We start from the raw sequence: 26,316 nt of genomic DNA on the forward strand, positions 1-26,316 counted from the left end.
ATGGGTACAGCAATGTGATTCCAGGAGGATGGGATGGGGGGGACAGCGGTTATTTGAAGGAGATTTCTGATTGGAAGCATTTTGAAACACCATCATTTTAGTTACGAGTTCCTAATTCAGACCTGAACAGAGAAAACTGATATTCAGGAAAAATACAGTGTTGTATTTCATGTGAACACTAGGGAGTGCTAACACTTTTAGTTAGAAGACTCTGGTATTAATCCACATTCAGYGTAGGTGTAAGCAGAGAAATGAGGTCTGTGCTTTCACTGCTAATGCATGCTTACTCCCACCTGGTACAAAAAATGATCACTGAGCAGAGCATGGAGTTGAGCAAACTGTGACATGTCTGTCCTGCTGAACAGTAGCCAGGATCTGTCCTCTTCTTGTGTATTTGCTTCTTAGAGCCAGAAGTTACTCAGATGGTGTCAGGAAACACTGTGGAGTATGACCTGAATGTCCTTAAGCCTGCAACTGAGTATATACTGAAGGTCCACGCGCTGAAGGACACGCAGAGGAGTGAAACCCTCTCCACCAAGTTCACTACAGGTGCTGTGTCATGCCTCACTGTGGGGAGACGGGGAGAGCTGCCATCTTTTGTAGTCCCACCAGGTTTACATTTTTCCAATACCATCAAGCCATCCAGCACATTGTACGTTTTTGGCCCAGAAATCTGAATTTTGATAGTCTTTGCACTGTGTTTTCCCCTGATGGAAGGTCACCTGGCTGGCCAAGGAGATAGTTTTCTGTCACCAGTTCTACAGCAGTTCTTGCATGAAGTAAGAACAGGAGCACTCGTTTGGGCACTAATAGTGAGGTGCTAATACTGAACCTGTTCTGCTGGTTCCATCCTGACGGCTTCCTCTGAATATCAGTGAAATGATGCACTGTTCTCATTTTGCTGAGCATAGACTGCTCATTTACTGAGCACACTTGCCTCATCCAGGGGCATTTAGTAAAGAGTTAAGAACAGAGCCACACAAATTCAGTGTTATGATTATGGTAGAGAAGAGAGGCTGTAACCAGGCAAAGTATATTATATGAAAAGTTTGCCTGTTCCAAAGAGGCTTCTTTGGAAACAAAATGTTTTTCCTGAGAATATGATCTGTTTTCTTGTATGAAATATTAAAAGGCACAGCTTTGTTTCAAAAGATATTTCAATGCAACCGCTTATAAACCAAAGTGCCTAAAACAGGCTGATATTTTAACTTAGATAAATATCTGCAGTTTAAAACTTCCCGTGGTAAAATTATTTTTTAATCACAAAATGAATTTAATGAATAAATTAATGATTTTTTTAAATATCAGTTTTCTGTAGAGAAAAAGTTTGCTTTCCTGGCCTGTTTTAGTATCCTGCCCATAAGACAGCCTCTGTACTTAACTCTATATTGATGCGATTGTAACTGGTATATTGTCTCCTTCAGGACTGGATGCTCCAAGAGATTTAAGTGCCACTGAGGTTCAGTCAGAAACGGCTCTGATAACTTGGAGGCCTCCACGTGCTTCCGTCACTGATTATCTCCTGATCTATGAGTCCATTGATGGCAAAGTCAAGGTATGGCACTTGTATCCAAACCAGAGAGGCTGTGCCTCAAAACTGAGCACTAGGGATGCTCAGTAGTGTATTGCCGTGGGACATAAACACACGCCTGAAGTTAAACATGGTAAAATGCGAAGTACGTGTTTAGGTGCTGCCGTGAACACAAGTGAATTTAAAACCTGCGTACATATGTTCCTGAATCATATCCTGAAGCAGAAGCTTAGTTGCAACCTGAACTTTGACAGTCCTCTCTCTGCGATACAGAAAAGGCACAAGCAGCCGTTTTCCCTCATTCTAAACCTGTACCATGGAATGAATTCACATGCCCCAAAGAGAGGGATTCACCTTTCTTAACTCAGGAGAATGCATTCCCATGAAAGTTAGGTGTTTAAGGTAGGGTGAATTGCCTTTGGAAAGGTCTCTTGATCTCCATTAATTTTATTGTGTTCCTACATGACTGGCTTACACTGGATGCTTAAATCTTAATGAGGTGAGCTCCAGCAAAAGTGACAGATGAATTTGGGTGCCCAGTTTGGGACATCTGAAAGGGTTCTGATTTTCAAGAAGGCAGATTCTCTGAGCTTACTGAAAAGCAGTGTTTTAAAGTTATGTCAGCATGGAGGTTCAAAATCCAGTCTTTTGAAGACTGGGGGGTGGTATTTCCCAGCACGTCCTAAAGGGTAATCCTGCTCAATTTTTTTTGAGTTTCACAGAGACATGTATAAAACATGTATGTTCAAGGCATGTAAATATTTATGCTAACTTGCTTTCAAGCTACATAGCTTAAATATTATGACATTAAACATTCATTTCCAGACAGCTTTTCTCATACTTCTAATGAAAGTTAGCATTATAAAAATCTTCAGGCAGTAAAAGTATTTTATTAATTTAAATGGTAAAATACCATAAATAATTTATATAAAAATCATCTGCAAATGTAAAATATGTAGCAGTTCCAGTCTTTATGATTTTCCCACTGAGATTTCTCTGTATTATTTATTCTCCCTATAGGAAGTCATCCTAGGCCCTGAGACAACTTCCTACAGTCTGACGGAGCTGAGCCCATCTACTCAATACACGGTGAAACTTCAGGCACTGAACAAATCCCTGAAGAGCAAAGTGATCCAGACTATTTTCACCACAAGTAAGAACCTTAAAGTGTGTAAGCAGCTGAAATAACATTTAAGTTACTGCCCTCAGGACAGAGCTGAGCTCTGCAATAAGCAGATACAGTCTCGTAGAAGTTTTTTAATACAATTGTCAGTAAGCACTTCGTTCGCTGGTAGTGTCAGTGCAAAAGTCTCTGTGCTCCCTGAGCTTCAGTCCCATCTGCTTCTCCCAGACTGGCAGGATGAAATTCGTTTCTTCCTATCCATCCATGTTCACCACCATAGTTGTCCTCCTGATGAGACATTCTGCCTTTCCCATGTAAAATGTTGAAAGGAGCATTACTTTTTAAAATCCAGACCGACGTTCCAATTTATTTGTGTGTTGAGGCATAGCAAGCTGTTAAAACAAATCAGCATTTTAACTTGAAAGGAAGCAAACCAACATGTACAGAAAAATCAGTTCAGCGGTCCTCAGACCGGTCAGCGGAATTCCTGGGCAATTTTTTTCTCCTCTTTGAGATCAGTTTTCACACTGCCACGCTGGCATGTTCATTCCAGCTCTAGCAGGAAAGGCTCTCCAGCAAGCTGAATGCAATAATAAATTGGGTTCTCTGAAGGTCACTTCACAGTTGACATAGCTGGCAGTCACTGGTCTCACTGACACATTTTTTGACGGCAAGGAAAATAAAATGTTGCTTAGTATTAACTGTGAAATCTTGCCTGTCATTTGTCTCCCTTTTCACTGTTTCCAGCCTTTCAGACCCAGCAGGACTTTCAAATGTGTGCATTCTTCCTTCTGCCACTTGCACTAACTTCAGCTCAGGGACTCACAGAAATGCTAATAAAAGTCACAGAGCCCTAGGTCTACTCACAGTCAGTTCTTGTATAAAGCAGGGTGAATTCCACCAGATCATTCAAGATGATCTTCAAGCAGCAATAAGAGAAGAGTTGAATCTGGGTATATTTAAGTGACATTTGCTAAATTGGTCATAAGCGGGAACTGAACGGGGTACCTTCCCCCATGCAAACACAGTGTCAGCCTCTCGTTCAGACAATGCTTAAGCCTGGGCTTAACTTTAAACGTATGCATACATCCTATTAGTTTCAGTGAGAGGGAAACACTGAAGTAGCTCCCTGCAGGGAGATGCTTTCCCCCAAATCCCAAAGCTGATGCAAATTTCTCTGTAGCTGAGACACAGACAGGGATCTTCAGCACACTGGAGAGGGAGTAACAGTCACTCTGTGGGCAGCAACAGTTGGAAACTCTCCTATGGACCCACCCAGAACATCACTTAATTGCACCATTGGCTTAAAAAGTTAATGGCCTTAGTGAATTAAAAAGAAAAAAAAAAAGCTTTTTTTTATGGTTAGAAATTGTACTTACTGCGATGATATTATTAGCTTGTTGTCAGAAAGAAATGCATAGCAACATTTCCCTGTAGTTTCAACTGTCATTATTTGCTTTGTTTTTTAAAAAAGCCTAGTTTTATAACGTATTTAGTATTATACTTGCTAGCAAATAATTCCTGATTTATTTATTTTTGGTTGTTGTCCTGCCTTTGTATTTCTCTCTCCCTTCTCTATCACATAATCAGAGACTTGTAGGTTTGGTTTTACCCAAAAGCTACTGTATACACAGCTCATGCCATTTAAATATTTAGCTGGAGGATGCACTCCTATCATAGCAGAGTTAGTTGTTTAGCATTCAGACCACTTCCAAAACTGTAGACAGATGTGCAAAAGCTTACTTAAAGGGCAAATTTGTCTCTGAATATTTTCTATGACCTACATCATCTGCTGTTTACTGTAAATCTTTTGTATGAAGGGTAGCAATTATGGCCTGAACTTCTGGGCTCTGTACCTGGCTGTGCCATTGACCCAATACAGATTCTTACGTGAGTCACCTGATTTCCACATGCTCTTTGTAATTGCTGATTTCTTAAGGACTGTTCCCTGTTTTCTTTCGTTTGCAGCTGGTCTTCTCTATCCTTATCCTAAAGACTGCTCCCAGGCTCTCCTGAATGGAGAAACTGCCTCTGGGCTCTACACGATTTACCTGAACGGGGACAAGGCGCAGCCTCTGCAAGTCTTCTGCGACATGGGCGAGGATGGGGGCGGATGGATTGTGAGTAACGGGTAGAGGGCCCGAAACAACCCTCTCTGTCATCTGGTTTTGCCATGAGAAGGGGTAACAGATCCCAGCCTTGGTCTCCTACAGTGTCTCTCATAGTACTCCATCAGGGTAGGGCTGTCTTGTCTAAAAATTTGGGAATTTTGTCTTGTGTAGGACACCTCCATGCCTAGAAGCTAGGTTGCCAGCTCTCTCTGTAGTCAGAGGAGGGGGAGGCATCTCCAGGGGATGGGCCGTGTCAGTGGTCTCAGCACTTAGGAAAGCACAAATTGCTGCCAAATAGCATGGATCTCTCTCCATCGGCTCTAGGGGGAGCTGAAATGACCATCTTAGRTTAGATATACACCTTCTAAACTAGCTAGTTAGGTAAGATGAAGGTGGACTGACTCAATTTAGACAGCAGGGAGAGTGAAGGAGATTAAAGCAGAGGTACTACCCCTTGCAGACAGTCGTAGGGGGAGCCAGGCCAGAGAAGGTGTTCATTCAGCAGCCGCGTGGAGTGGTGGCCGGCTAGGCCTCCCAGGCCATTACAGGGGACATGTCCCACCAAGACAATGGAGGAACAACAGTAAAAATGCCAGTGCTCTCCTCTGACATGGCCTTGAACCTGAACATGCTGGAGCAACGCAGGCAGAGAAAGGGAAAAAGAACTAGAGAAATGTGTGGGTAGGACACTGAGGGATGTAGAAGGACTTGTCTGAGCAATACAGAGCTATGAGGGGCTGTTAAAAAGGCAGGGGACAAGAATTAAAAGGCCACAAAACCCAGAGGAGCCTGGGAATCCTGCAAACTAGAGACTTGCTTTAAAAAACAAGGAGCATTCAACAGACTTGATACGATTCAGTAATTGCAGTGGGACTGCTGCTTTGGATGGTAGGGGTGGGGGAGTCATCAGTGCCAAGCTCTTCACGTGTAAAAGTCAGAGCTGCTAGTACCCCTTATGTCAAAGGCAGTATGACGATAATGCTCCTTGTATGCTGTGATTGTAGGTGTTTCTGAGGCGCCAAAATGGAAAGGAAGATTTCTACAAGAACTGGAGGACTTATGTGGCTGGTTTTGGAGATCCTAAGGATGAATTCTGGATAGGTAAGTGGCAAGAATTCATCTTAAAGACAAATAAGCAAAAAAAAAGACAACCCCCAAAAGGCTAGGAGCCATTTAGCAGCCTTCATTTTGTTGGCAAAAGTATTTTGTAAAACCCCTTGTGGCAAGAAGATAGGGCTAAGGAGACTAGGAGGAGCATGCTGTGAGGAATATATTGATTGTTGGATCCTATCCAGTCCCCTCCAGCTGCAGTTCATCAATATCATCTCTTCTTGGGTCAGTGAATGTACCAAATCAGCATTCCCTGGTGCTCTGTAAGAAATCTCATGATTACTTGAGGCGCAAGTTCAAACCTTCTTCCTCCTGTACACCTAGAACACCCCAAGCAACATAAGCAAATGGCCCAAAGAAGCAAAAATAGAAGTAAAAAGCAAATTTTCAAAGCTTGCCCAACATTTGTTTGGTGATCATGCATCACACCTTTGATAATTTTTCCCAAAGGGTTACATGCTGCTGTGATTAGAAAGGTTGAGAAGGTCCATGCAAATCTCTTAAAGTCTCTGCCAACCCATTTTTTACTACTTGTTTTTGTACTAACATCATCCTGTAGCTCAAAAAGCTCTTTCCTCACCAGTGTTTATGTCCTGTTGTATCTATACAGGCCAGTTAGATCCCCTTTATGAGATAACATGATGGTAGAAGAATAAACATGGGGAGATAAATGGATCATTCATATATTTCTACAGGTCTGGAGAACCTCCACAAAATCACTACTCAGGGCCAGTACGAGCTGCGTGTGGATCTGCGAGACAGAGGTGAGACAGCTTATGCTGTCTATGACAGGTTCAGCGTTGGAGACTCTAAGACCCGGTACCGGCTAAAAGTAGATGGATACAGTGGCACAGCAGGTGAGCTGATATATTTTTTTTCTTCTGATTTACTATTTCCTCCCAGTTGGCTCAGAGTAACAATGTGTAAACGTGGCAGATCATCTCCACAGCAGGTACCTCTTGTGTGTCAGGCATTTGAAAATATGAACATATCAATATCTTTTATGCTTCCGTTCTAAATCCTCCATTCATTTAGGTGCCACTTTTTATGGCATGCTTATGACAGAATATAAACCAGTGTATTAAACAGACATATATCTCATTTGGGCAATGCTTGACTGTCATTTATGCAGCTAATAATAGCTTGGCACAGTCTCAGCTCTTGTCAGTGGAATATGCTATATTCCTGCTATAACATGATATACAATTTTGCTGAACAAATCATCTGCCTTTTGTAATTATACTGGGGCAAACCCTGCAGCCCTTATCGAGTCCTCTTTGGGGCTTCCGAGGAGTAGGACATAAATCCAGCTCCACAGGATGTCTTAAAGGGAAATACTTTTATAGTGCAAGGTGTATAAAACAGATCACAGGAAGATCCGTTTGTGGACTCTGCCCTCTGACCATCACATGAGCTTCTGCACAGCTAATAGGGGTGCAGACAAAGGTTTTTCAGCAGTATTAGAATGAATGTCTATTACAGGATTTAACCTGGGGGCTGCTACTGCGAGTAGGATCTGATCTGACTACTTCTTCTTCATGAGTGTTCAGGGCTAAGTAAAAGGAGATCTGAAGGCATTGAATATGAGCTCAACTCCATGCATATATTGAAGGCTTCCCTCGTTGCACCCAACTATAAATGGGCACCCAGACCTTGGGCCTGGGAAGTCAACAGTAGGCAGACATCTGTATGCTGTGTTGCTGGCTAATGAAGATGAGTAGCTTAACTGCATGGGCCAGCTAAGTGTGGAGACTCCCCTGGCCTCAACTTGCTCTTTGTGGAGGTCCCTTTGAACCTGGCTTGTTTACACTACCTTATGTACAGAGGGCCAAAATCTGGTTTACAATAAGAAGTGCAGAAATAGAGCTGCATGAATGACCATTTAATAGCTTGGGGATTACAGATGACCCGGAAAAATGTTCTGAGTGGCTTCCAATGACAAAAACTGTGTACTTCCTTCTGAAGTAAAACAAGTCCACTTTGAAAAACACACAGCCAGGCCTTACAGTTGGCGCATGGCACAGTGCAAATATTTTGTGCAGAATGGTCCCCTCCGTGTAATCTAAACCATGCAAACCAGAACCCTGCTCTTTCTTTTGTCCCCTCATCCAGGTGACTCCATGACCTACCATAATGGAAGGTCCTTCTCCACCTTCGACAAAGACAATGATTCTGCCATCACCAACTGTGCTTTGTCATACAAGGGTGCATTCTGGTACAAGAACTGTCACCGAGTCAATCTGATGGGCAGATATGGTGACAACAGCCACAGTCAGGTGAGCTTGGTGTTTGAAGGCTTCCATAATGCAATAGAAGAATGGGAATTGCAATAGTGGATCTATTGTTCATTCATTCATTCAGGTGGTTCAGGTAGCCAGATGTCAGAGCATAAAGCCCACTCTATAGGCCAAAGGATTGTAGGGAAAGACATGGGCAATTTCTCACTAAACAATAATTTCATGTCAGCTGGGGAAATACTGATGATTTTTTTCATATGTTTTTCCATGGGAACATCCCAAATGTGCAGGGAAGAACTATCAACCATTCAACCGTAGGTTCCCACATGTGAAACAAAATGTTTTCTCTGCCATGAAGGCCAGGCAAAGAGTGGCAGCTCTGGGGGACAGCATGCGGTCTGGCCCATATGGGCTGTGCGTGCTAGAGCCCTGGCCTGTGCTTCCCAAAGCCCCTTAACTTTGCTGTGCTTCTGTTCCCTGAGGTAGAAAACTGAACCTACAATCTGAAATGAGGGCAGTAAAGGCTGAAAACAGAGGGCAAGTGAATATGCAACCTCTCATGCTTCATCTTTGCCTTTGCAGGGTGTTAACTGGTTCCACTGGAAGGGCCACGAGTACTCCATCCAGTTTGCAGAGATGAAGCTGAGACCCTCCAGCTTCCGAAATCTGGAAGGAAGACGAAAGCGAGCGTAAAGCCCCGGGGTGATGAAAGGGCTACAGGCAGGGCGATGGGGGGGAGGGAGAGAGCGGGGGTGAGGGGGGATCCTCTGGCATCATGGGGTGGTGGGGTGTGAGGAGCTGGTAACCTTACCAAAGCATCAGCGACCCTTGACTTGGTCCGACAGAGGCTTCTGCAGCATCCCAACAACAAGCCTTACGCAGCCACCGCGTTTTCAGCAGAGCAGCTCCAGCTGCCCACAGTTGATGTCCTTTACACCAAAGACAATGATCTCAAGGGTTGTATGTTGTTTTATTAATTTTTATTTTCTCAGAAAGCCTCTGGGATGAAGTTCTTGCACAGTCTGACTATCTCTTGGGTGGCCCAGGGTAGGGGAGGGAGAACAGCTTGTACATTGGTAGTTTGTTTTAGAACCAGCCATATTTTACACGCAGAAATGGGTATGATTAATTATCATTATTATTATTATTAGTTATAACTGAAATCCTTTGGTCATTGGAAAGCCTTTTTTATATATATATCAAGTACCACAGAGAAGGATGGGGTGGGAAGGGGAAAGCAGTATGTTTTTAAACTTAAGCATAAAATTAATATTATTAATATAATGACAAAGTAATAATAATAATGATAATAATAAGCTAAGTTTTTGTCATTTTTAAGAGAACCATGCTTTCCGAAACACAGCAGGACAGTGTCTGATTGTAAATTTTTTTTTTTAATAAAAGCACAATTACTTTTAAATAAATTTCTACTTTTTTTCATACATGTTGAGTTTGTGCATGTCCAGGGTATATTTACTTACATGGGGAAGTTAAAGAAAGGCTGAGAATGGGTCGGGCTGCTAAGCACATACAGAAAACGGTTCCTTTTATTAGTGGTTGGTTGTGAGTATTGTGGTGGGCTTGTTACAGTGAAAGGCCTGTATGATTTGATTTCTTTTAGAACATACTACTTCTTTTTTCTGCCCAAAAGCTTTTTACATGTATTTCTAAGTGTTACTGACCAACACTTGCTCCGTCTAGGTGGGAATAGCTAACACAGGAGAACAAGGAAAATGCAGAGCTGGGGCTGGGTACCAACGGTGACTCTGAACACTTGTGTAAATAAAGGGCTCTCTTTTTTATATGAATGAACGTTATGTGTAGTTCCTCTGTATCATATTCTTCAAGTGAAGACAATAAAAGATCTTTTGTTTTAATCCAGTCTCTCTACCCTACTTCAAGGTTGCACTTTTTAAAACAGAGCAAATGTTTCTGCCCCTTCCTTTGCCATCACTGGAATGTGGCTGGGCAAGAAGAGGCTTTCGGTAGGAGCAGATGTGACCAGCTCCGTGAATAAGACGTAATGTGGAGTGGTAGCTATTAGGTAAGGTCAGATATTGTTGATTTGACATAGGGTGTGAAAGACCACTTCCCCTTAGGTCACTTAATCCTAATTTGTATCTTTTTCTTTATTGCAATCCTTTGATTTTTACATTCCTGAGCTTTTTGGCCACTTGGGCATGGTTGTGTCCCAGGGCTGTCTTGTTCACAGTCTTGACCTAAGCTCTGGCGCTGCCTCAGAGGAGACCCCATCACCAGGGTCTGCACTGGGACCAGCCTCCCTGGGGGAGAGCACTGAGACAGCCGGGAGCGCCGTGCCGAGGCACGAGGGGCTGCAGGCACGAGCATGAGAGCCTGCGTGCTGGGCAGTAAAGCACAAAAAAGTCAGTCTCAGCAATAGACTGGCAATAAAGTCAGTCTCAGCAAGTACATTTCAGAAATGTCCAACGTTACCTGAAGCATGATTCTGCTGTAGGTGCCTGTAATGTGTCTCCCAGGAGTCATTTCACGCAGCGCTCAGCTGTTCACCATGAAGCCAGCTTTAGGACCACAGGTTGGGAGACTGCACAGGGACAGTGCAGAGGATGAGAAAGGGAAAAACCTGGCTGGGGAAGTGGGAGCAGTTCCTCAGAGAATTAGGAGTACATTGGAAGTCTTCTGTTCATTTGGTCCTTATTCCAGCATCTTTTGGCAGCCCCGAACTCTCTCTAGTGCAGTTCAAATGCACTTCTGTGCCCTGATGGCCGGCAGGTGGCACACGGAGTCTGTCTTGGTCTGTGCCTGGACTCTGCTTGGCAACACTTGGAAATCTTGCAGGTATCCGGCATCAGCCCATGCACTGCCGTCATTCACTGCCATCTTCTCATACGGTGGCATCTGGCACTGGGAGCTTCTTAGCTGTCCTCAGTGTCTCTGCAGCCGTGTTCTTTGTGAGGAGAGCTCCTCGCGTAAAGCCAAGCCCTATGGCCACAGAGCAGCAATTTTGCTCCTTGTGATAAAAGGCTTTTTCTCTTTGAGATAAAAGATTCTGGGCTTGCAGAAGCTATGTCACAGCAAAATTACTCAACAAAGAGGAACTCATGTTTACTTTCTCTGTGAAAATGATTTCATGTGCCTTTGAATTTCTTTTTTCTTTTCCCCAAATTGAAGTTATACTAGTGAATATTGTTTGTTTTGCACAGGGAGCATGAGTGTCTCTTACCCTTCCGGAGCACTGGTGGGGTCTGAGCTGCAGCACAACATTAAACTCCCTCTCTGTAATTAACAGTCCTTCTTTGGTGTTTGTCAGAGCAAATGATGGGCACTATARAAGAGAGCAAATGCAGCACTGAAGAATCATGCCCCCCCTTAAGATATTTTTCAAGGTATTAGGAAATGGCAGTAAATAATTCTGTATAACTGGGAACACGAAAGCCCTTGCAGTCTGTTTGCAGACATGCAGAGAAAGAAGTGACATTTATAAAACGATTTCCTCGTTTCTAGTAACATCACAAAGCTGCCTGTATCTGGCTGCGTTGTCACGTAGCTTTGGCAGATCCAAACACGGCTGCTGGAGACAGGCTCAGCGTTGCACCTAGCCCCAGAAATGACGCTAACAAGCTGCACAGAAGGAAGGTGATGTTTCCTGTAATTACCCTCTGGTAGGTGCCCTGCTTGGTATTTTTCATGATTACTACTGAGAGAGAAACTGGCAAATCGTTGAAGCAATGAATGCCAAAATACCCTTCAGACCTGACACAAGCTTGACTTGGTACCAAGCATCTACACCATAGGCTATTCTAAGGGGTATTTTCTGTCCGTGTTTTTCTCTCCCCTCCTTCCCCTGATTGCAACTTGTGAGAATAACTTAAAAACACACTCAGTTTTGAAATTCATTTCAAACCTGCCCAGGTTGTGCCAAATTGCTGGCTGGCTGGTTTGCAAACTCAGTATAAACCATGTTAGCATCAAGGTTAATGCTTTTAAATCATGAGATTAAGCAGTGTAGGAGCCTCAAGGGGGCAGGAGGAGAAGGGTTTCAAAAATACATAGGCAGCAAAGCCCAGGCTCTCAAAGGCATTGAAGGAGATATTGGGGGAAGTGAATGGGATCTGCATGGTAGGACCACATCCATACAGGAATCAAGTATTTCTGAGACATGTAGATGGCAAATCTATTCCAGCGCAGCTGCACCTATCCTCCCTGATTCAGCCAGCGTGCGTGCCCCGGTCTGCCAGACACCCATGCCCTTATTCGCACTCCAGCCCTAGTAAGCTCTCAGACGTGGATTGCTTACTCGTGGGGGCACGGTGGGGCCCTCAAGCCGGTAGGTCAAGCTTTGTGCAAAAGACAGCTGGATAGGTCAGCGTTGGGACTGAGGCTCAAATTCATGGCAGCTGTTAATATATTAAACCCTTGGGGTTTTAGTGGGACTTGGGCTACTAAATGCTGCTTTTTGCAAATCCAAGCATGAGCGTGCAGCTGGAATAAGCTAGTGGCTAGAGCACTCCTGTGGGATGTGGAAGATGCTTTTAATTCCTCCATCTTCCTGACTCCAGATGAGCAGCCTCTTAGGCTGCCCTGCCTTTGGGTGCAGCTCTCTTCCGTCTCTTCCTGATACTGTTACATTTTGTTTATTAATCCATGAATTTAATCCCGCCTACTGCTGGACTAAATGTAACCACCAGCCCAGGGCATCTTCCCCGAGCCCGCATGAGTGAACAAGTGGCCCACACTATTGCAGTGGTCTATAACAGAAGGCAGCTTCTATTTTCTGTATTTCCTTGGAGGTTACTTCATTCAGAATTACAGCTTTGAATCGCTCTCCTTTAAAAGGGCTTTCGGCATGCAAAGAAGCCTTTTGGGGACAGATGTGCAAGGCTCCCGCGGGTTGAAGAGCATGCATAACTAGGAGTCAAGCACTGTGTGATTCAGTGCCTGCCTTTGCACCCCCCACCCATTCGGCCTCAGTTTTAAGTGCTTAAATCCAAAACTGCAGCCCCAAAAAACCTGCTTGCAGCTGCTACGTTAACTCTGAGGGTTGCTAGACTTGGGCAGAGCAGTACTTTTTCTTTTTTTTGTGTCCTTTGTCCTTAACTTTGTGAACCTTCTTTATCAGACATCGATTAGTAGCAATGAAAACTGAATACAAATGTTTATGTGTTACCAATAAACAGCAGTGTGATTCTCCACCTGGCAAGTGGCTGGAGGAAGGCCCAGGTGTGCTGCTAGGACAATATCTTTCTCATAACCCTTGATGGCTAGTGGATCTTGTGGATCTTTATGAATCTTTGAATCTTTTGGAGATGGTCATTTGTGTCCCACATTTGAAGCCTCACTAAGGAAGGGCTGTAGGCCCCCAAATGGCACTGTCTCTGGGCAAACTCTGGAAGAATTTGTTCTTTGAAAGATAAGGTTGAAGACCCTCCCGTCAGAGCAATGCTCTCAGCTATGAAACCTCAGCTGATAGTGATGCCTCCCTGCAGGCTCTCCTTGACAGGTCRTTACTGCCCAGGCCCTTTGGCATCCCAAGATATTCTGAAAAAATTGCTTAGGACTAGGATGGCTCTGGAGAATGTCTTGTAGTATTCACAGCCATTTTGTACATTCCTGCGCCCTCGCTCCTCCCCGAGCCGTGAAGGCAGGGTGGAACCACCGCAGCAGATGCACACGGACGTGCCTCATTTGGCTGATGCTGGGGCACTTGCACGTCAAAGTTATCAGATGCTAAGTTTGGGTCCTACTTCAAAAGTCTGCTTCCAAGGGGCTTGGGCAAGGTGACGTGAGCCTCCGGAGCAGAGGCAGGAGGGCCCAGACAGACGGGTGGCCGATTGCTCCTGGTTCCCTGCACTTGGTCAGCAGTTACAGACAGACTGGAAGCCAAGAACAGATTTGAGACACAGTCGTATAATGTTACGTGTATTAGGTCTTCCATGCACTATCACATCACCACTGAATTAAGTCAAGAAAAATCATAAAAAGTATTTTGTGGGAAGTGGGGGGAGAAATACCTGTATAAAAGAAAAAAAAGAAGAAACAAACCCTTCAGCAGCTCTAGATTTTCAGGTGGGGATATCCCCTGTTCAGGATTTCCTTAGCGTTTTCTTTGAAAAAGTCTGCTTAGAAACCCTCTTGACTCCTGTCTTTATTCGTATGCATTCTTCTTGGGTATTTCCCCGTCGGCCTCATCAGGTAGAGAAATCTCAGCCTTAGGTGCCATAGCAGCAGCGTTGTGTGGGTACAACATATGTTTGTCCTGATAAACAAGGTGAGTGGCTGCGAGCACGTATCAGCAAGAGCTGCGCGTATGATCGTCGTTCTTGGAAGGCTGACAGCCTCACTGTAAAACAAAAACACAATCAGACCTTCAATCTAGAGAATAACGCAACCTTTCTGTGGTGAAGAAGAAGAAGAAGCTGGTTTAGGTGAGAGGCAAGGACAATTCTCAGGAAATAAAAGAACAAAAAAACCTTAATGTTAGAACAGCTGTGGCCTTCTGGGTTGTCCTCAGTGCTTGCAGCCTGCTCCTGGCTCCAGCTTGAGCAAGCTGGGAGCAGCAGCCCTGATGGTTGTAAGGTGCAGAGGTTTTCCCTTGCCTAGCAGCCCTGGGGGCAATGTCCGTGGTGTTGAGGAGGATTCTCCAGCTGGGCTTGTATCAACTCATCTTCCTTTTGCAATAGGAATCAGCCCTACTTTATTTTGCAGTAGAAATGGCATCCCGAGTGGAGGATGGAGCAGGAAAATATAATCACCTGAAAGCGTTGCAACAYGTCTAGTGAAAGGATGGTTTTGTGGAGGTAGTGGGAGTTGGAGAAGAAAGACAGAAAGGGGAAGATATTGCACTATAGAGAAGCAAAGAAGCTGATATTCTACTGAAGTATGCAATCTCTGTTTTTCTTTATCTTTCATCCCTTCCACTCCTACATTTAGATACGTGCACACTCAAAAACCCACCTCAGTTTTAGTCACTTTTAAAGTGTGAGGAAACTCATGGTCTCGCTGAGATGCTATCTGAGGAGTTACTCACTTGTGCCCTTTTAGGTGACACGCTGGCTAAGTTTTTTTTAGAGTAAAAGTCCCTCTTTAGGACTTCTGAAATTGCAGCACTTTGGGTTGAGCTTTTCAAAGCGGCCTTGCAATTTAGGCTGCTCAAGTCTCTTTCCTTACGGCTGAGGTTTTGGTCCCTCACTCGGCTTCTCGGAGGGCTGGGGAGGGCGGTCGAGGGGACCGGTTCGAAACGGCAGCTATGGCTACGTCTTGGAATGGTGTAGGGAAAAATCCCAGCCCGGCGTCCCCRCCGCCTGCGGCACACCGGCGTGCCCACCTCAACGGCCCCGGCGCCGCGAGATCRCATCTCGGCCTGAAACCGTGGAGGATACAGGAGGAGCGATGAAGTCAACCGGCCTGCTGAATTTACTTACTARTATTACTCGTTCACCTCTTTGTCAGGTACTTTCCTCAGAGGAAATCGTTCAGCTTCCTGTGTTTTTACTGTAAATTATATGCTGCGAAGAGGAAAGAGAGAAAGAGAGCAAGACCGACAGACAGATTAGGGAAAGAAAAGCACCYGGGGACGGTTTCGGTGCAGACGATTCCTTTCACCGGCACCTCCGCGGCTCCGCTTGCCTAAGGCATCACCCTTCTTTCCGGTCGTTCAAGGAGGGGTTAAAAACAACAGCTAACCTGCAACTCTGTCCACTGCTTAAACTGAAACTACTTTCAAGACTGAAAGTGCTGGTTTCCTCCCCGCCCCTCCCCTGCCGCTTTACTTTTACTTTACTTGCTGCCTTGTCCTGCTGCTTCTGCACCTGGCAATGAGCGAGCAGGAATGATGTGAAAAAGACTGTTTCTTGCCCAAATGGAAGAGAAACGCCTGGCTGTGTCACTAGAGAGCAGAGCTAGTCAAGTTGAGTCTTGCAGGTAATTTCCAATGTTTCATCAAACCAATTGCAAAAGCTTCGGGAAGAGCTGAGATGTTTTTATGAATAAAATGTAGGTTTCCATGCAAATGAGATGCTGCCTTTAAAAAAAAAAAGGGAGAGGGGTACTTTTAGCCAAAAAAACCTATTTCCCCTAGAGAATTGTTCCTAAGGGAAATGTTCAAGCAGCCCCAGCAGAGATGTTTCTAGCCCAGAGAGCCAAGAAGTGTAACTGACTGCAGTAAACCTGGGTGGGGAAAAAAAATAATCATATTTTGATATGTGTATACACCAAACCATTTGACTTTTCCCTAGAAAATAATTGGTAAATATGAGCTCAGACTCTTGAGATCTCGACTTTAATACATGCTTTAAGTACGAGCTGTGTGCCTCACGCTCTGCCTTGTAGCAGTCAGACTAGAATAAGGCACCTGCCTGCAGTGTTGGCACGGCGGCGTCAGATTAGTTGCAGAGGCTTTTTTTGTTTGTTTTTAATAGGAATTTGATCAGAACAAATGACACAGGAGGCAGGGCTGGGGGGGGGGGGCAGTCTCCAGGCAGCCAGTAGTCACATCCGAACCCTGTGTGTGAATATAGTCCAGCAATGGAGATGATAGCAATAGATGTGAGTGTGTGTGTGTGTGTGTATGTGTGTGTATAGCTATAAAAAATATATATATATACACACACACACAYACACATAAAACATTATATATATAGTTGTATATATGCATAYATGTGTGTGTATATATGTATACATAAAGTGGGGATATCCTGGGGGGGAGTACCCTGATTGCACATTTACGATTGATTCTGGGCAGCTTGAACCTTTTGCTTTCCGAAGGCTTTCCAAGAGGTCACAGCAGCAGCCCGTGCTGGGAATTCATCTCGCTGAAAYGGGCTAGAGGCTCTCAGCTGCGAGAACGTCCGTGCCTCTGAACAAAACCTTATTTCTAAGCCCTGCGTCTCTCCCCGCTCTCCCAAAAAAGCCCGGGTAGCCGTGGAGTTGAGCAGCGGCTCTGACGTGGTGCTGCATCCAGACGGTAGCAGGAGAGTCCGTCTTTAAYGGAGAGAGGGACCGAGGTTGCCATATGCCTAGACTGCAACACTCCCGTACACGAGTGTTAGCGTGTGTGCGCGTGTACACGCGTGCCGTTAGCTGTGCTGCCTTGCGACTGCCGTCATATAATCAGAGCACTGCAGCGATTCAGGTGGGAAACTCCTCTGGTAAAACCCCCCGGTGCTGGAGGACGTAAGAGCCAACGCAGGTGACACATCTCTGGTCACTCCAGAGTCCCGACTTGCTGCAGCGCTGGCGGGTGCGGGCACCTCAGCCTTGTTTTCTTTCCTGTTTGATGCTCGCTTGCTCGCTCGTGTGGGCTGTTGTGGCTTTGTCGGGCTCTTGAGCGATGCCTTGCCCGGGCGAAGGCGCTCCCTGCCCGCTTCCCAGGCCAGGGAGCGTCCTGCACTCTGCCAGGCTGAGTGAATATAGCCGTGTGTATAATGTTTATGCRTATATAGAAATTATCCATGACTGTGTACGTATTTGTCCACAAATGTACATCTATACGAGCATGTATTTGTTCTACGAGCACGCGCATGCATGCGTGTGTGCGCATGTGTGTGTGTGCATTGCAATGCTGGGAGGTGTTCAGCTGAGCATCGCTGGTAGAAAGACCACTGGTAAAGGAAACCACTGAGCTCTGGTACCTGCTGCCTTGATACAGGAGCTCAGCGTCAGCCCTCAGAAGCTGCTGGTAATGGACTTAAAGTACGTTACAGGAAAAGAAAAGAAGGGAAAAACCAAACAGGTGCCTCTGTCCTGGGATGGATTTGTCCCAGACCAGAGCTTGCTTTATTTGCCTAAGACCTGAGCAGGTGAGGAACATGAATCAAGCCAAAGGACCAGTAATCATGTACTTACTGTGTTTGTTTAATATTCCTAGCTGGAAAGTTTTGCTTCTCCCAGGGAAGGCTTTAACAGCCTGTGCCTTTAGAGCTTGTCTCCTTGCTACCGTTTGGCAATTCTCATCAGCTTTTCCAYGTCAATAAAGCACTGATTGGGGAGGCTTTGCACCATGCTCTATTCTAGAGAAGACTGTTTCCTTTTCCATGTTAGTTGACCACTGAATAAACATCACCTGACAGTGTTACATATGTGGATACCCAGGGATCTTTACAGTACTGGAAAAATTGAGACACTTGGTGTATCTCAAAAAAGAGATAATCTTTTCATTTAAATGAGAGGGTTTAAAAACGAGGATATCCCATCAGCTTTATCACAAAGGCAACGGCTGCTACAGCGAATGGACTATCTGGCATTAGCATGTAGCAAGAGATCAGAACATGGGTACGCTCAGCTCTCTGTTGTTCTAGACTGACCAGCTTGGGCCCAAACTCAAAACGGATAAGTTGGATTTACTTCCCTGTACACTTGAGGATTAGACTGTGGAGGCAGAGCAGAAACAACAGAAATGTTAAGCATGGCTGGCGAGCAACTTTGATTCTTACTGAAGATCAAACCGGTGGGACTTCAGGCTTTCTTCAGCCACGAGAACTGAGCTTCRCATACGTTGCTGGCCAAAGAAACCTCAGCTGCGTTACTGTCCGTGGTGGCCACGTGCTCATCAACAAAGTCAGAGCCTCTTGTGAGGACTTTGCACCCACTCCAGCAATGAGATTTCCAAAGTGCTGGAAGCACAGCACGTTTTGGGGGGGCTGTTGTGCACTTAACATTTCTGAAAATAAGAGCATCTTGTTAAGTGACCATCTAGAGATCTTAAAACCTACACTGAGAGTTTCATTTTATGTCAGTTTTAATCCTGAGGTTAGTATGTATGTTCATACAGGTGAAGAATCAGGTTAAGCATGTATATAAAGTGAACGTATGATAATAGTCTGTGCAATCACTGCTTGAAAATCTGTTTTATTTCAGACAAGTGGGTGTATAATAATTATTTTTAAATCTTAACTTTTATTGGTGATCTGCATATATGAATACATGTGGTTATAGACATATATATAGACATATRTATATCACAGAAAGATACCATCTCCCGCAAACAACATAGCGAGAAATATCCCATCAGCACAAATGATCGTCAGTGCATTCTGAGTTCACAGGAGTGTCTAAAAGCAAGACTATTCTGTGTGGTTTTATGTTTCAGTGCAAACACTTCACAGAAGGCTTCTGTTGTTATTAGTGCTATTATTTGCAGTGCACTATTTCCTAGAAGCTCCGCTTGAGATGATGGACTTTTAGGGGGTGCTTTGGATGAGCCCATAACACCCTGGCTGGACACTTACCCTCTTCTCAGCACAGTACTTGCTGCAAAGGCACCGTATCCGGAGCACATCAGCCTTTAGCACCCGAGGGCCTCTGACGTTTAGATGTTTGTCCGCTGATAAATCAACGGCGTGCCCAGGTTGTTGTGGCACTACCACATTTCTTTGAGAAGCAGCGTCTCCCTTCTGGGGAGACAACCGCTGCCGGGGGTCAGACCCGCTGAACGGGCCACAGGGATGAGCGCTGCCTGGAGGGTGTTCACAGCATCAGGAAACGAAGGTGTCTGCTGTGGTCATCCCAGCTCAGCCCAGGAGAAATCAGCCTGGAAGCTGGTACGTTGGCTTATGTAATGGGCAAGGCAAGAAAATAATAAAAGCAGGCAGGCTGTCAAAGAGGATTTTAGCAACCCGTACTCACATAAATCTTCTGACCTAGTTTCTAAAAAGGCCTATATAAGGAAGAATATTCTCCACTGAGCAAGCAACTAATAAGCAGTGCCAACATTTAAGATTTTGGAGCGCATCAGTTCTGAGATTCAGCTGTCTCTTCCTGGAAAAAAAAATAAAAGCACAGAAAGCAAACACTCTTCAAAGTAAATTCCCCCCCCTCTCCCCCCACCAGCTCTAACAAACACAAGTGCCACGTCTCCACCACGCTGCAAGCTGGCACGATGGCCCCGGAGCCATTGCTCTCTTTGCCTCCCCATGGGTGAGCTGCCAGGTGGACTGTACTGGGAAGGAAAATTCCTGGCCAAAAATTACTACAACTTCCCGGTGTATTTTTCTGGAGTCACTACTGATGTCCCTTGAACTACACATTTGCACAAACATCCATGACTACAGAGTCTTGGCATTGCCCTCTTAAAATTCCCTGATGGACTCTTTCTCTTCTTTTTTTTTTCTTTTTCTTTTTTTATAGTTTACAGCAAACTGGATGTGAAACTGTTGACAGACTTATGCCTACACACACAAAAAGGCCCCTCATGTTGGCCAGTGTGACCACAGTGCGAAGTTCTCTGCGCCCTTGGGGCCTCCATTCCTGGGTGGCCAACGGGAGAGGTTCAGAGGCTTCCTTTCTTCAGAGACACGTAGCTGCAGGCCCAGCCYTCCACTCCCAGTGGGGTTGTACGTACACAGCACCTCTGAAAATTAGTCCAAAGTTTATCAAGATGGACTTCGAAAAGCAGGAAACCTAGAGCTATTGTCCAAATCTCATCATTCTGGCCAGTTTTCACATCTGACAGATCTTATTTCACTGCTTACATTGGTTCTAGCTGGGTATACAGCAATAAATGGCACTRGTGCTATTTCTAACTTATTGAGTTGAAGGATAAATAGTCCTTGTAAGAGTCACAGGATTATTTTTCATGTCTTTCTCCTTTCAAAAGCTGCTTCGTGTGTTCTAAGGAGTAAAAGACATCACACTGTTTCAATGCTTCTTACCCATGAATCAAAAAAAAAGAGCAATATATCAGAAATTACATAGAAGTGCTTTCCTCTGTAAGAACTCCAGCTTACTTTTGTAGACTGAGGTAAACAAACCTTAGCTCAAAACAGTCTGCTCCTCAAGGTGATGATGTTTTCAAGGCCATTGGGAGAAAGTGAAAACCAACTGTACAGTGCTGTGGTTGGAAGAAGAGAGATGGTTTGCACGTAAATCATCTAATATAATTGACTCACTAACTTTCTTGCTTTCTCCTTAGAGCATCACTTATGGGAGAAGCCTATCTATATATTTTTGTTTGTATAACTGCAAAAAACCATAGCCAGCTATTGGTGCTCTTGAGGGGTAGCCTAGTAGCTTGTACTTTATGTGGCCTGGAGACGAGTACGAAGTAAGGGCTATTTACTACCATTCCTTTCTTTAAATGTTTTTCTAACCTTCTTCTTATATTAAATTTTTCTTCTCCTACAGTAATTTCATGGAAAACACTTCCTATAGGAACCTCTGAAATACATCAAGTAGCCCCATATCCAACCTCCTAGCTCCCTGGGGATTTCTGCTTTATCTGGGTCAAAACCCAAGCACAGAGACAGTAAATGTCCGGTTCAAGGGTACAGAGCAGAATCGCAAGCGTCACCTTCCTCTCTTGACCGCCATCGCCATGGCTTCGGCCATGCGAGCATCTCCCGTCGACCTCTGCTGCGCCTCCTCGAGGGGCAGGGATGAGGACGAAGGCAGCGCTCGGGTGGAGGCCTCCTGGCACTTCCGTAGGATGCCACTGTAATAGTTTCCACTGCATGTTCTCTCCTCTGTGAAAAAAAATTAAAAAAAGGAAAGAAATCTAAGGCTTTTTTTAAAAATAAAATAGCGAGCCCCAGGGGAACATATGACACAGTCTCCCTCCTCCTTTTCTTTCAGCGCTGTCTTGTACAACATACGCTGCCTTGTGGGAGGACCTCTGAGAGGAATTTGCCACAGGTGCTAGTAAAAACTAACCGCATTTTTCTTGCAGCTTCATAACCATCTGCCTCATCGGTACGTTGAAATCCCTCGGTGCCGTGCATGCTATACAGCTACAAATAACCTCAAAGCCCGTTTGCCGAGACCAAAGGGAGACCAGAAGACTAGTCGACGGTGGTAGTGCTACGATTTTTTTGCCCCTCTCTAACCTTTCACAACACCTACCTGTTTATTAGGTCTTTATAGCACTTAAGCATACTTGTGGCTTTCTGTAAAATTGCAAAACAACAAATGTCCCCTGATTCTCAGGAAACCATACAAAACCACACTAGAAATCTGTCAGATATTCTGAAACGCGTTCTCACTGTGCCTGCCTCGGTAGGGATGAGGAGACTAAGACAGACCAACAGAAAAACTGACCTGACATTATGCCCGAAACTGCAACGAAAACGAATGTTAAAACCTGCTTCAGCTTTTAAAAAAAGTAAATATCTTTGCATTTGGGGTTTTCTTTATAAGTTTGGCTGCTTTGGGATTTCCTGCTGTTGGATAAACTTGAAGGTGAAAAATCTCAAACCAAAGAGAGACCAGCTTAGCTTTGCCACGCTCCCTGTGCTGGGCAGTAGCGGGAAAGGGCTGCATTTCCCATCCGACTGGCTCAGAGGGCACAGAAGTGTGGGCGGCACCATCCGCCCTCGGCACAGGCAGGGAGCCCTTCCTGGTGCTGGTGCCTCTTCCTTCCAGAAACCCACAGTGACACTGTCCTTTTTCACACTGCTCACTTTTCTGCCTTTTGGTCCAGGTCAAATACACAGCTGCACAACCCCTTTTCCCTCTTTGGCTTTTGGGGTTTTATTTGCAGCTGCCAGGGGAGGCTTGAGGACACTGCCCTCCGGGTCTAGCTGCCCTGCAGGTTTCATATTAGAGCACACCTTGCCTTTGATTTGCCTTGTTCTTCCCCATGTTCTTAGACCTCCGGGTGCTTTCACGCTGCGCTGTGTGTACTAACCTCCCAAAGACCTCCCAGGCACCACACGGGTGAGTACTGCACCTGGAAAGCTGGGGGGCTGCTCCTCTGTCCTGCTGGGCTCCCTGCCTGTCCAGGCACCTTAGCGTCTGCAGATGGAGCCCTCTAACGAAAAGCGGGCAGCATCTGAGTCGATGGAGAGAAACAGGCACATCCAGGGCACAAATCATCTCATCCTGAAGCAGATATGTAAAAAAGTTAGACCAAACCCCTCCTAAAAATGTCTATTTCTTTCTGTTCATTGCAAAGTGATGGGTGTACATGCAGGCAAGTTGCATTGCAGATGGCTACAGATAGGTGAAAGCAGCACTCTAGTGGCCTCCAAAGTCAGCAGCCATCAAATAAAAAGGATCTCAGTGCTCTTCCGGCTCAGTCCTTCTACTGTCAGTGTAAAAGACAGTTCCTGGCACAGAGCTAGGTGTCCTTTCAGTTAAGCAAAAGCTCCTCATCGACTTCCATCTCCTGCGACCAGATGTTCACAGCTCTTGTGTTGCCCGGGAGACCCTCTTGTGCCAAGGTCTGGTTACAGCAAAAGCCTTGTGCGATGGGGCTGATGCTCTTAGTTATTTCCTCCAACAATTGTTCGGCAAAAACTGCCATCTATTTGAAAAGGCATCTTTTGCTGTTGTCTCACCCCATGTGGAGTTGGATGGACTGGTAGGAGAACAACTAAAGGAGACAAGGACAGTCAGAGGATTCAACAGCTTTTGGGCTTCTCTGCCTTTCTTAAGAGAGGCGATATGAAAGAGCACTATGAAATAACCAATGCGATGGAGGCAGTGAGTCAGGGGATGATTCTAGCTCTTTATATAACAAGTCTAAGGGGCACCCCRGGAAAATAAGCACGTTAAAATATTTTAAATAAATGAAAAGAACATTTGTTTTGTCCATTTCACCATTAAATTATAGATCCCATTGTCACAGCATGTAACTGGACTCAAAAAGGAATCAGTCAACTCAGGTGGATGATCACTGTATTTGCCTGTTTCTTACACTCTCTTCAGAGGCATCTGCTACTTAATGACTATGGCTGAAGATGGCATAGTGGGCTAGATAGGCATTTGGTCTGACTCATTGCATTGGCCAAAAACAGCAAGTGGTGAACTCTTCTGGTGTTTTGTTAGACAGCTCTTGACAGCCTGTGCCCGCTAGCTCCAGAATGGTTTTATTGTACACACAGGTCCCACCACCCTAGTGCCCATTGCTGCTGCTGGAATGAAATTAAAATTACAGCTCTCTCCTTTTCCAACTAGTGTTGAATTGGTTGTTGATCTACTGCAGGGTCCAGGCCATAATTGTCTGAAGTCACAGACTTACCTAATAGATACTTATCTAGTAAAACTGAGTCTCAGATAGGGAATTTTAACATGCAATTTTCAGGAAATAATTATCAGATAGTTTCTCACTCTTTCATTCTAGTTGTGGTATTCTATTCTGATTTGTGTGTACTATTTAACCGTTAATTTATTGAAAGAAAGATCTTGAGAACAATTTATTGAGGATGGGAGAGCATTGCACAATATGTTCTCCAAATCAGTCACAGAAGAAAATTGTATCTATAGTTATTACAGTCTGCATTAGTACCTTAATCATCTAGCTAGCGAATGAAGAATAGTGCCTCCATCACCAGCAACTCTGGGAACCTAACTCAGTTTTTTGGCATTGTCTTCAAAACCAAAACCTTTTGGATATATCAAAGCAGTTTACCTCGGAACTGCCTAAAGCTCCTTAATCCTGCCTAACTTCAGTGTTTCAGCATTTCCAAAAGTTTTCAGCATTTGTGGTTTTGCCACCACCATTCAGCAAAATGCTTGGCTTGGCCAGCCTGAAGGTGCATTTTACAATGAATCAGTGACTCATTAAACCAATTTCTCCCAGTTCTAGAGCCTCAGCATTTCATGGAAGCCGGCTCTTCGCTCAGTGATGACTATCAGAGCTGATTCCACTGTAGGAGTGTTGAAAGCCTGGTTCGTGGGCTGTACAGCCATCTAGAACTATCTTCTGCAGTAAGTTGAATGCTTTTGGCACTTACTCCCCTGTCTTCTTTCATGTAATCTATCAGATTTGCAGTATACTATTTACCAGAGATAAACTTGTCAAACTTCATATTCTCTTTCTGATTGGCTTGCGCTTTGATTTCTGTGGCCATTGTGTGCTCTGCCTGTCCCTCTGCTTTCAGCTTGACTGGTTTCACCTCCTGGAGGCTGCAGAGTCAGCTGCGGGTCATGCCGAAGATTTGCAACGTGACACCATATAGGAAGGGAAGACAAAAAAAGTCTCTTATTTGGTCTACAGATATTTCTCCCTTGTATGGAGAAGCTGCCCCAGCTGTATTCAGAAAATTGTTCTCAAACCAGCAACTGCCCTGATGAGACAGAGTGCCGTCACCACAGTGTTGCCTGATGCGCCTCTCCAGGCTGGTGGGAAGAGCTGTCTGTTTTGCCTTCCTCCATCCCTCCACGTCCTGCGGCTGCAGGAGCCTGTGAGGACTCGTGCCAGCGCCCCTCACCCTTGAGACCTGGCCAACTCATGTCCTTGGCCTTCTTCCACCACTGCTGCTCGCTCTTCTCCAAGTACCCAGAGGAGCGAGAAAGCACCATGGGGCTGGGTCTTCCCCTTCCATCCAGGCCACGCACCACTTCCCCTGCCTACGTCCTGACTCACCACCAACCGTTCAACTCGCGTCTGTGCTCCTTGCTGGTGGCAGCTCAACACGCAGGTGCCGCTACCTCCCTTCAGCCCCAGCAACCTCTTCTCTTCCTCAGTCCCTGAAGCATGAGGGTAAGGGTCCTGTCCGGGCCATATCCATGCCAGTATTCTCATCCTCAGAGTACCCCAAGCTTTTTTACTGCCAAACTCCCAGGCTCATCCCATGTCCCCAGCATCACCCAGCTCCCTTCTCCAGCCCTGTCACTCTCATGTACTGCATGAAGAAAGGCAGAAGAAGGTCCCTTGCTAGGGACAGCAAGGCAGCTAATGAGACCTTAGTTTTGTCACTGATATAGCATAGCAGTTCATCTGTGACACGTACGAGTAAACTTTGAATAGTTACAACTTTTTTTTGGCCCTTCGTTTCCTTTCCAGTGAGGCACAGAGTATTTGGCAATGTTCCCAAGCGACATTTAGCGGTGGAAGAAGCAGGGAGCCCCTGCTCTAGATCACATCGCGGTGGAGCTGTGGGCCAGTGGGCCCGTGGACTTGATATTTCAGTCACCCAGTCCCTCACTTATTTCTACAGCTACTAACTTTTCCTGCAGCTCTTCACAGCTTTTGTATTCCACTCACCTTATCTGTCTGCTAAACCTTGACCCTTCTTCCACCATCTATGTGTGCTGTCATCCAGTTCTTATTAAACTGAGTTGTCTCTTTGGGAAGCAAAGCACACTGCTCGATATTCAAAGTGTAACAAAATTCAGTAAGACGGTAAGAGAAGTCTTCCTGAATTACTAAATAAAAATGCTGATAACATTTGCTATCACTGGAGACCTGCTGGTCACTCAGATACTTCATTGGGAGCTATCATCTTTTGTATTTAGGTTATGGTTCTGCAATTTAACAATAACTTATTCAGAGAAGAAGAAAAAGAAAAG

The 26,316-nt window shown here is 45.0% G+C and overlaps 1 protein-coding gene across 1 annotated transcript in view; it reads left to right on the forward strand.

The window, feature by feature from the left end:
- The window catches only part of TNC (tenascin C), a 48,076-nt gene extending 39,209 nt beyond the window's left edge, over positions 1–8,867 (forward strand). The window contains exons 17-24 of the mRNA XM_026059704.1: positions 406–549; positions 1,425–1,555; positions 2,552–2,684; positions 4,623–4,774; positions 5,770–5,866; positions 6,571–6,732; positions 7,988–8,151; positions 8,695–8,867. Of these exons, the coding sequence (XP_025915489.1) occupies positions 406–549; positions 1,425–1,555; positions 2,552–2,684; positions 4,623–4,774; positions 5,770–5,866; positions 6,571–6,732; positions 7,988–8,151; positions 8,695–8,805 (1,094 nt within the window). The 3' untranslated portion in view covers positions 8,806–8,867. The remainder of the gene's footprint in view (positions 1–405; positions 550–1,424; positions 1,556–2,551; positions 2,685–4,622; positions 4,775–5,769; positions 5,867–6,570; positions 6,733–7,987; positions 8,152–8,694) is intronic.
- Positions 8,868–26,316: the final 17,449 nt, after the last annotated feature.

The sequence above is a fragment of the Apteryx rowi genome, unplaced genomic scaffold (assembly GCF_003343035.1).
Source record: "Apteryx rowi isolate R43461 unplaced genomic scaffold, aptRow1 scaffold_16, whole genome shotgun sequence".
Taxonomy (NCBI): domain Eukaryota; kingdom Metazoa; phylum Chordata; class Aves; order Apterygiformes; family Apterygidae; genus Apteryx; species Apteryx rowi.